The 11,841-nt window shown below is 33.1% G+C and overlaps 1 protein-coding gene across 2 annotated transcripts; it reads right to left on the reverse strand.

The window, feature by feature from the left end:
* Positions 1-756: 756 nt before the first annotated feature.
* Positions 757-10,425, reverse strand: kansl2 (KAT8 regulatory NSL complex subunit 2). Of its 2 annotated transcripts, none has more exons than XM_077718713.1 (10): positions 10,322-10,425; positions 8,500-8,767; positions 7,255-7,430; positions 5,264-5,384; positions 3,683-3,846; positions 3,462-3,625; positions 2,404-2,500; positions 1,200-1,456; positions 989-1,129; positions 757-909 (listed from the first exon to the last, which is right to left on the reverse strand). In XM_077718713.1, the coding sequence occupies exons 2-10, from the start codon at positions 8,757-8,759 to the stop codon at positions 877-879; spliced, it is 1,413 nt and encodes a 470-aa protein (XP_077574839.1). In that variant the 5' UTR covers positions 8,760-8,767; positions 10,322-10,425; the 3' UTR covers positions 757-876. The 2 variants fall into 2 exon arrangements, with proteins under 2 accessions (XP_077574839.1, XP_077574847.1); XM_077718721.1 differs by lacking the exon at positions 10,322-10,425 and adding an exon at positions 9,883-9,903.
* Between the last annotated feature and the right edge of the window lie 1,416 nt (positions 10,426-11,841).

The raw sequence follows: 11,841 nt of genomic DNA on the forward strand, positions 1-11,841 counted from the left end.
AGCCAGCACATAGTAGTTAATTAGCTAAAACTACAACAACTAGTGTGCACAAGCTAATTAACTAAAACTACAACTAGGTTTCACTAGCTAATTAGCTAAGACTACAACTAGTATGCACTAGCTAATTAGCTAAAACTACAGCTAACCAGTACAAACTAGCTAATCACCTTAAACAGCGAGTATGTACTAGCTAATTAGCCAAAACTACATCTAATATACACTAGCCACTTAACTAAAACTACAACTAGTGTGTACTAGCTAATTAGCTAAAACTACAGCTAACCAGTACAAACTAGCTAATTAGCTTAAACAGCGAGTACGTACTAGCTATTTAGCCGAAACTACATCTAGTATGCACTAGCTAATTAGCCAAAACTACAGCTAACCAGTACGTACTAGCTATTTAGCCAAAACTACATCTAGTATGCACTAGCTAATTAGCTAAAACTACAGCCAGTACACACTAGCTAATCTAATCGTCTTCAAATCTTTTCTTCTAACCTTAAAATCTGAATATTTTTCTGTCCTAATTCTGACATTTAGTCCGAAAAACTGAAAATCATCATTTGAAGCCCAAAAACTGACTTTAAAGTAACAGTCCTTTATTAATTTCCCCCATTCAATGGCCATAACTTCCTTTTTAGCACGGCCATTTTGGCTCTACACGCTTCCCAGTTTCTCAAATAATTTCTTCTTCCTCTTTTTATTCTCACTTCCTCTTCCTGTTAAACAACAGCAACCGTCCCCCAAAAAAATCAAGTTGAGTTCAGAAAGCCCCGCCCACAAGTGCAGGGAACCAATCAGAGAAGACTCAGTCCCCTCTGGTCCCCGACGGTCAGAAGAACAACAAGTCGGCCATTTTTTTTGTTTTTGTTTTCATCTATGAGCATCTTCCCTTCCCAACGCCACCTACGGAAAAAAACGGATACCGTGGTCAGCCAGGAGGGGGCGACATTGAGCCAAACAGTGGCGGGGGGGCGTGTCCAACCTGATCGGGGTCCTCGGCGGTCAGGAGGTCCATGGGCGCCTCGGCAATTGCCCGAATAGTCTGGTCCTCCAAGGCTAACGCCGTATCGAACTGTAGCGGGGAGGGCGGAGCCTGTGCGCCATCTCCTTCCACGTCCAGGTCCTGTGGGAAAAGGGGCGTGGCGTTAAAAGTGGTGAGCGAGGGAATGTGGTGAATGGGCGGAGTTTCGCACGTCGCTGAACTCCAAGGGGAGGCTCTCGGTGGGTTGGAGTTCGGCGGCGCTCAGGTAGAGTTCCCGACCGGCGGGGGGGCTGGGGGGCTCCTGAGGGGGCGGTTCCCATTCCGGTTGATGCATGGGAGGAGGGAGGGGCAAGTGGAGTGGGCAGCGGGGGTCGTCCGATTGGCCCATGTGGACGGTTCGCTGGCAGGGGACGTCTTTGGTGCCGGGACAGTTTTTGAAGAGGACTTGGTTGCCGTCCTGGGAGATGTCTGAGAGGGGGCTGGGGTCAAAGGTCGTGTCAGGAAAGCTACGGAGGGGTAAAGGTCACGTGGGGGTGGGCGTGACAAACACATTTAAAAGGATATTGTGAAAAACCCCTTTAAAACGGTACAGTGAAATCTCTATTTAAAACGAGCATAATAAGAGATGGTTACACATGTGGCCACCAAGTGGCCGAAATGAGAATAGCATCTTCATCGGGTAAAGATATCTGAGGATTGGTTGTATAGTTTACATATTTTATGGGGTTTATTTTAGTCTGTCTTGAAGGTAAAATGCCATAGTTGAATTTTATATATTTTTCATAAGCCTAAAATAGGTATTTGTTAGGGTTTTTAGCATAGGTGGTGAATTAGAACTATTAAATAGAATGAATTAACTTAAATTAAAAAATTGTATAAATTAATATTTAGATACATGTATATATATTAAATAAGTAAATTTTAGATATATAAATATATATGAAAAATATATATATATATATAAATTAGTTCCTTTGAATTACCTAATTTTGTATAAATTAATTATATTTAGATATATATATATTTATATAAATTAATTCTTTTAAATTAGTTAATTTTATATAAATAAATTAATTCTTTTGAATGAATTAATTTTGTGTAAATCAATTATTTTAAATTAATAATATAAAATAATTATTTTGAATGAATTAATTTTTATTATTTTTAATTAATAATATACATTAATTGTTTAAAATTAATTCATTGTGTATATATATCTATGTAAATTATTTATTATTTATTGAGTATTTTCTCACATATATTATATCTTATATTATATATTGCTGAATTCTACAATTTCTCGCATATAAGCCACTCCTTAAAAATCGCCCATAAAATGGCTGAATTTGACAAAAAAATGGCCCTCTATTGGTTGAATTTGTTAATTTCTACATGGGATTTTCCAAAGAGGATACGGGAGAAACAGTGTCGCGTGAGAGGAAGGCAGGGATTGGAACATCGACTTCCCTCCACAAAGGAAATGCATTTCTCCTGCAGGGCTCGCGGGTGTGCCTACAAAACAACAACAACAACAACAATAGGTTAACGACCATTTTATGCACCCCAAATTAGGATTCCACTGTGAGACTCTCAATCTTTGGGATTTTTTTTTTGTTAAATTTGCTGATGCTACTATAAAATATAATATTTCGATTTTTTTAATGGTTGGATTAAAAGCCATAAATATTCAGTTTTTTGTAGATCTAAAACAATGTTTATTTTAGTTTTTTTAAATATTTTTTTTAGGTTTTACAAAATGATTTTTGAACTAAAAAACTGAAAAAAAGGATTAAAAATGACAATTATGTATGAACTGGATTAAAACCCTGAATATTCCATTTTTTTTAAAACCCTGAATATTCCATTTTTTTTAAATATATTTTTAGATTTTACAAAATGATTTTTGAACCAAAAACACAAAAAAAATATATAAAAAATTACAATTATGGATTAAAAGAACTGGATTAAAATCCCATTTCATTTTTCATTGAAATCTAAAACAATGTTTATTTTCGCTTTTTTAAAATACATTTTTAGATTTTACAAAATGATTTTTTAAACTAAAAAACTCAGAAAAAAAATGTATTTAAAAAATGACAAATATGTATTAAATGACTGGATGAAAATCCCTGAATATTCCGTTTTTATTTATCTAAAACAATACTTATTTTAGCATTTTTTATATATTTTTTGATTTTATATAATTTTATTTTATGATTTTGACCTAAAAACAGAAAAAAAATGATTAAAAAATGCCAATTATTGATTTAAAAGTGGAAAAAAATCAGGAAATATAATATACATCTATACTTTTCATTTTAATGTGATCCTAAAACAGAAAATTCGGCATTAATCATTGACTTGGGCCGCACAAAATGATGCGGCGGACCACATTTGGCCCTCCAACCTTCACTTGGACACCCATACTGTAAATTCTCCAAATGAATGTGTTTTTTTTGTGACCCCCGCGTACCTGAGGAAGTCCCTCGGTGGCAGCGTGCCTCCTCTCCCGCAGTTGTCGATGCAGCAAGGCCTCGGCGCCGTAGCGTCGTCGATAGCGACGTAGCGCCTTTAGCTTTTTCAGGTTCTCCCTCTCCTTAGCCGACAAACCTTCGGGTCCGGTCAGTAGGCTGCTCCCTGGAAAAAGGGTCAAGAATGGTCAATTGCCAAAGACGGCCAGCAGGGGGAGCTCACCCATGGTTTCGTGCTCGATTTTGCGGTGGTGAAGATAACGCCGTTTTTTCTCCTTGAGAAGATGTTGAAGCCGTTTGAACTGGTCGATGTAGAGAGACTGCAGTCGGATCAGTTTTTCGCGGGTGAATAGCGCCACCTCTTCGGCCGTGTACACGCCGGCGTGTCTGCGGGGAAGGAGGCGGGGTTTATATTTAGGAATAGTAGTTGAATTTATAAGAGATGGTAGTTTTTAAAATGGAATGGAGGTCTAGTCACTTGTGTAATATTTCTATGACCACTTGGGGTAGTGTTGCATTTTTTTAGTATTAGTGTGCATGTGTCAAAGTGGCGGTTGGGGGGCCAAATGTGGCCCGCCGTATCATTTTGTGCGGTCCGGAAAGTCAATCATTTCTGTTTTAGGATCAAATTCTAATGAAGAGTATAGATGGATATTATATTTCCTGATTTTTCCACTTTTAAATCAATAATTGTCATTTTTTAATCCATTTTTTCTGCGTTTTAATTCAAAAAATATTTTGGAAAATCTAAAAATATACATAAAAAAGCTAAAATAAACATTGTTTTTGATTTCTACAAAAAAATCGGAATATTCAGGGATTTTAATCAATAATTGTATTTTTTATAATTTTTTAATGTTTATAGTTCAAAATTAATTGTGTAAAATCTAAAAAAAATATATATATAAAAAAAGCTAATATAAACATTGTTTTAGATATATAGAAAACGGAATATTCAGGGCTTTTAATCCAGTTTTTTAATCCATATTTGTCATTTTTAATATTTTTTTGTTTTTAGGTAAAAAAAATATTTAGTAAAATCTAAAAATATATTTAAAAAAAGCTAAAATAAACATTGTTTTAGATCTATAAAAACTGAATATTCTGGGTTTTTAATACAGTTTTTTTTAATCCATAATTGTCATTTTTAATCCATTTTTTTCGGTTTTTAGTTCAAAAATCATTTTATAAAATCTAAATATATATTTTTTAAAAAGCGAAAATAAACATTGTTTTAGATCGAAAAAAAAAACGGAATATTCAGGGCCTTTATTGCATAATTGTCATTTTTATTCCTCATTTTCTGTGTTTTTAGTTCAAAAATCATTTGTTATAATCTAAAAAAATATTTTAAAAAAGCTAAAATAAACATTGTTTTAGATCTATAAAAAAAATGAATATTCATGGAATTTAATCCAGTTCTTGTAATCCACAATTGTCATTTTTGATCCATTTTTTCAGTTTTTCGTTAAAAATCATTTTGTCAAACCTAAAAATATATTTAAAAAACGCTAAAATACACATTGTTTTTGATCTATAAAAAACTGAATATTCTGGGTTTTTATCCAGTTCTTTTAATCTATATTTGTCATTTTTTAATCATTTTCTTTCTGTTTTTAGTTCAAAAATCATTTTGTAAAATCTAAAAATATATTTAAAAAAAAAAGCTAAAATAAAAAAATCTAAATATTTTATCTAAAATGGTCCAGCCCACATGAACGAGAAAATCAACATACAAGCACAGTCCCGGGACGAATTAAGCTCATATCTCAAAGTACTACACTGTACGGTAATTAATACTTACTTGAGAGGGTCCTCATGGTCGCTGTCCACACTGTCGGCGTCACTTTCGGGATCTCCTCGCCACGTCTGGTCCAGCACCAATGGCCCCGCCTCCTCCTCCTCGCTCAGCGGACTGTCGTCATCTAAACCAAAAATCCACACAAACATGACCACGCCCACTCAACCTTAGGAACTACCGTATTTCTCGCACTATAATCATTGTATCCTAGAACAATAATTGACCTTTCAAAGCATTTTAAAACCTGAAAAAAATCATAAGTAGAGGTACTACTACTACTACTACGAGTATTTTTTTACATTTACACTCTTTATGTATTTTTATTTTTGTAACAAGGACAAATTATTGCATCTTAGGACAATAATAGGCATTTTAAAAGCATTTTACAACCTAATAAATTCATAAGTAGAAGTACTACTACTACTACTAGAGTATTTTTTTACATTTACACGCTTTATGTATTTTGATTTTTGTAACAAAAACAAATTATTGTATCTTAGGACAATAATTGACATTTTAAAAGCATTTTACAACCTAATAAATTCATAAGTAGAGGCATTACTACTACTACTAGTACTACTACTACTAGTACTACTACTACGGTGCGTAATTTTTTTATATTTATAGGCTTGTTGTTTCATAACTGGGGCAAATTATTATATCTTGGAACAATAATTGACCTTCAAAAGCATTTTAAAACCTGAAATATTCATAAGTAGAGGTACTACTACTACTAGAGTATTTTTTCTACATTTACACGCTTTATGTATTTTGCTTTTTGTAACAAGGACAAATTATTGTATCTTAGGACAATAATAGACATTTTAAAAGCATTTTACAACCTAATAAATTCATAAGTAGAGGCATTACTACTACTACTAGTACGACTACTACGGTGCGTAATTTTTTTATATTTATACGCTTGATGTTTCATCACTGGGGCAAATTATTATATCTTGGAACAATAATTGACCTTTCAAAGCATTTTAAAACCTGAAATATTCATAAGTAGAGGTACTACTACTACTAGAGTATTTTTTTTTACATTTACACGCTTTATGTATTTTGCTTTTTGAAACAAGGACAAATTATTGAATCTCAGGACAATAATAGACATTTTAAAAGCATTTTACAACCTAATAAATTCATAAGTATAGGTATTACTACTAGTACTACTACTACGGTGCGTATTTTTTTAATATTTATACGCTTGATGTTTCATAACTGGGGCAAATTATTATATCTTGGAACAATAATTGACATTTTAAAAGCATTTCACAACCTAATAAATTCATAAGTAGAAGTACTACTACTACTACTACTACTACTAGAGTATTTTTTTTTACATTTACACGCTTTATGTATTTTGCTTTTTGTAACAAGGACAAATTATTGTATCTTAGGACTATAATTGACATTTTAAAAGCATTTCATAACCTAATAAATTCATAAGTAGAGGTACTACTACTACTACTACGGTGCGTAATTTTTTTATATTTATACGCTTGATTTTTCATAACTGGGGCAAATTATTATATTTTGGAACACTAATTGACCTTTTAAAGCGTCTTATAATCTGAAAAATTTGTAAGTAGAGGTACTACTACTACTACTACTACAAGTATTTTTTTTTTTTTACATTTACACGCTTTATTATGATCATGTTTTGTAATGGGAACAAACTATTTCATCTTGGAACGATAGTGGACCTTTTAAAGCATCTTACAAACTGAAAAATTCGTAAGTAGAGGTACTACTACTACTATTTAAACACTTAACACGACAGTCCGTATTTCTCGCACTATAAGGCGCAAGTACAATCCAATTAGATGAAATTCCCCTTATATTATTGTTTGTATTTTGCCTTTTGTAGTCCAAAAAAGACGTTTTTGCCGACAAAGGCGGCTTTCGAGCTGCATTCGGCTCCCAATTTTCAACTTATCATCTTAAAATGATGTTTATTAGTTTTCTTTAAATATTTATGATGAACTTGCCTAAAATGCGACTGGATTCGCCGCGTCCTCCGCCGTCCAATCGTCGCATTTCGGCGTGGCTGTATCCGCTGAGTTGGGACAGCAACGTCTCCGGGGACACTTGTGACGAAGCCTTCCTCATCTGCGCCCGGAGCGCCATGGCGTTCCTGCGAGCGTGTTCGGCGCAAAACGTCACGCTGGAAAAAAAAATAATAATAAAAATCAAGTTCAATTGGTCATTTTGGACATATTTTACATTCATTAGCATCATTATAGCTAATTTAAAACCTTTAAAAATGATCAAAGTAAATCAATTTTGGATGAAATATGGACGTAAATGGACATACATATGCAAAAAATGGAGTTAGAATAGAAGAAAAGGAGTCAAAATGTAACAAAAGTAAGTCATTAAAATAAATTCAGTGGTACCTCTACTTACAAAATCAATTGGTAACACAATTTGTAAGTAGAGGTGCTACTACTACAATTAATTTTAAAAAATATATATGCTTTAGGTATTTTGATGTTTCATAACTGGGGCAAATTATTGTATTTTGGAACAATAGTTGACCTTTCAAATCATTTTACAACCTGATAAATTCATAAGTAGAGGTACTACTACTACTACCAATACTACTAGGGTGAGTATTTATTTTTATATTTACACTCTTCATGTATTTTGATGTTTCATAACCATTTCATAACTGAGTTATTGTATTTTGGAACAATAATTGACATTTTTTCAATGTTTTACAACCTGAAAATTCGTAAGTAGAGGTACTACTACTAGGGTATTTTTTTTATAGTTACACGCTTGATGTATTTTGATGTTTCATAACCGGGGAAAATTATTGCATCTTGGAACAATAATTGACATTTTAAGTGTTTTACAACCTGAAAATTTGTAAGTAGAGGTACAACTACTACTACGAGGGCGAGTATTTTTTTTTTTATATTTACACACTGTATTTTGATGTTTCGTCAAATGAGACAAATTATTGTATCTTGGAACAACAATTGACCTTTTGAAGCATCGTATAACCTGAAAAATTCATAAGTAGAGGTACTACTACTACAAGGGTGAGTATTTTTTAATATTTATACACTTTTTGTATTTTGATGTTTCGTAACTGTGACAAATTATTGCATCTTGGACCAACAATTGACCTTTCAAAGCATCTTATAACCTGAAAAATTCGTAAGTAGAGGTACTACTACTATTGAAAAACCTGACGACACACGGGCTCCGCCCCCCGGAACTCTTACCCGTCTTTCCTGTCCACCTTGGGTGCTGCGTTGGGGCATCGTTTGTTGTTCTTAGCCGAAACGTAATTGCATTGCTTGTAGGGGGCGCTCTTGTCCTCCAAGATGTGCTTGATGCAGAAGTCCAAGCCCTCCAGGTGGGGTTGCGAGCACGGCCGTTGGGCGAAGGCGCACTTCTGCGCCTCCTGAGGGCGAGCCGCTTGCGGCTGGGTCGCCGGACGGTTGCGGCTGCTCGGCAGGACGTGGATTCGAATCCTGTTCATGGTTGCCTCTGAAAACAGGGTAATAAATGAATAAAAACTCAGGGTTTTTGAATTTTAGTGCAGGTTCAAACATCCAGATAAAATACATCATAATAAGATATAAGTTAAGAAAAATCACACAAATATTTCTAATTGACAGGACATACTAATTTTAAAAAAATGAATAAATAACTAAATTCTTAAAAATTATACCGCTAGTGGCGCTCAAATTTTTTAAGCACACAAATTGAATTTTAAAGCAGGTCTAAAGATCAAAATAAAATACATAAAAATACAATATAATTTAATAAAAATCTCACAAATATTTCTAATTGACAGGAGATACTAATTTATTAAAATAAGTAAATAAATAAATAACACAGGTTTGTTTTTCAATTATATCACCAGTGGAGCTCACATTTTCAAGCACGCAAATTGAATTTTAAAGCAGGTAAAATCATCAAAATAGAATACATAATAATATAATATAAGTTAATAAAAACCTCACAAATATTTCTAATTGACAGGACTTACTATTTTTTTTAAAAATAACTTTTAAAAAATTACATTTTTTCCGATTATATCACCAGTGGCGCTCACATTTTTTAAAGCACGCAAATTGAATTTTAAAGCAGGTCAAAACATCAAAATAAAATACATAAAAATACAATATCATTTCATAAAAATCACACAAATATTTCTAATTGACGGGACATAATACTTTTAAAATAAATAAATAAATCTCTTTGTTTTTTTTCCAATTGTGTCACTCGTGGAGCTCACATTTTTTAAGCACGCAACTTGAAATTTTAAACCCGGTGAAAACATAAAAATAAAATACATAATAATATAATATAATTTGATAAAAATCACACAAATGTTTCTAATTTACAGGACATACATTTTTTTCCAGGACAATGAAAAAGCTTATCACTTCTAAATAATGATATTCTTTCTCCACCACTGCATGATGATTCGACAAAGCGTGGTTGTAAACGTGTTTGGACACAGGAGGGCGTTGTTTGACAGGTCAAGTTCCAAATTTTACTTCAATTAGGATGCTAATACAGTAGATGGGTGATCGTAACGACGAAATACGATTTACGGAAACGGTATTTTGCCTAAAGAATATAAAATAATGTACCAGGGTTCGAAGTTCGACGAAAAAACGTCGCATTCACAAAGGAAGCACAAATATACCTTCGAAATAAAGTCCAAATAGTTAAATACTTGGTCCAAATTGCAACACACGCAGCTCGAAAGAACACAACATACCTACTTCGTACAAATAATCACAAAAAAAGCTTTAAAAACCCCGAAATAATACATTATTTGGCGAGTAAGGGTCCAAACACGCCGATTTCAACGCCCGCCTCTAACGCCGACGTCATTCCCGCAGAGGCGCCATCTTTGTTCAGGAGTTGCTAACGGAAGCTAAGCTTGCTTTTTTAGCAAAAACTCAAAATTTAGCGCCTAGATATTTTCGTTAGTCACACGAATTCTTTTCGGGTGGGCACTGAAATCTTACCGATACATTAAAAATCAATTATTGTTTATGAAAATCAAGAATATTAGCTACGTACCTAGTTAGCAAGCAACAGTCGTAGCCAAGCTCTTGAAGCACAATGCGCCTGCTCTGTTGGCTGCCTGAGAGGAAAAAGCGCTGTCGGTTACTAGAGCCCGCCCCCAAGCCTACATCGAAAGCCCTGATTGGTCCGAGTGTATGCTTGGACGATTTCATTCGCGAAAAATGCCTGTCAATCAAATGTGAGGACGATGATGCGTTCGCGTGTCCGTTGACTGTACGTTGTTACTAACCCAGTTATTATTAGTATTAATATTATTATGTATTATTGAATATGTTCGCACAGTTCAGCCGATAAACAACTGCAGTCAAAAGAATTAACGATAGGTGGAGCTAGTTATTTAAAAAAGTGATTCTTTATTTGGTAATGCTAAAAAAAACAAATTAAAATAGGACAATGCAGTTTCCTTATTTTCTTTTTTACATTAAATACAAATGTTAATTGGGCTTCGTTGTTATATTTTATATTAATTTGCCATCACTGGTCATTATTAGTCTGCACACCTATTTTATGAAGTATAAATTTTAGTGTAATGGTGGAAATACAATAATTTTAATAGGGGTTAGAAATGTTACTTTTACTTTGAAGGGAATTTTTGTAAGAAAAATCATCTCATGTGGAATTTTGTTTTTAAAAGGACGTCATGTGACCAGTACAACCAAGTTTTTTTTCAGATTAAACATATTCATAGACGTCAAAATTAATTTTAAAGCGTTTAATCAGTTTATTTTTCTCTATTTTGGAATAAATTACCATTATTTTGCTTTAAGTGTCAATTATGCGCATATAAGCCGCACCGTCAATTCAGTCATTTTTTTAGTGACAAATACGGCTTATATGCGAGAAAATCCGGTATTTAAAATTGTCAAAAAAATAATTCCAAGCTTTTCTCAAGCATTTGACTTTAATGTGGAAAAAATAAGTTGATGTAAAAAGAAATATTCACATAGAACAAACAGGAGGATAAAAAATAAATCCCACCAGCATGCCGACTCTCCCAGTCCTGCGTCCAATATTTCTTTAAAAAATAAAGGAAAACTCATTTTTTTTGCATTCGCGTTTTGAAGGGTTACTTTTTTTATAATCTTGTTCTCTCTTAAATTAATTTCCACTCACATGGAAACGTAAAAAAACGTTTTTTACTCCTTCCTGTAAAGATTTCTTTTAAAAAAAATAATGTCTACCAATTCACCAAGCAAACAAAAAACTAGAGTACAGAACGTTAAAAAAAAAAACTTGTTTTTTGGAGAGCAAAATGTGCAAAAAAGTTTATAATGTCGTGGATTAAATATCCTGTTTTAAATTGATTCTTAGTGGTGTTTAAGTCAATGGAATATAGATTTTTTGGGGGAAAAAATACTTTTTTGCAGTGCAAAATTTGTGCATTTTTTTCAAAAATTGAGTGGATTTATTATCCTCTTAATTAAACAGGTTGATTCTTGATAGGAATTAGGTCAATAGAAGACAGAATTTTTTAAAAAAATGGCAATGCAAAATTTGTGCAAAATTTTTAAAAG

The sequence above is a fragment of the Stigmatopora nigra genome, chromosome 1 (assembly GCF_051989575.1).
Source record: "Stigmatopora nigra isolate UIUO_SnigA chromosome 1, RoL_Snig_1.1, whole genome shotgun sequence".
NCBI lineage: Eukaryota > Metazoa > Chordata > Actinopteri > Syngnathiformes > Syngnathidae > Stigmatopora > Stigmatopora nigra.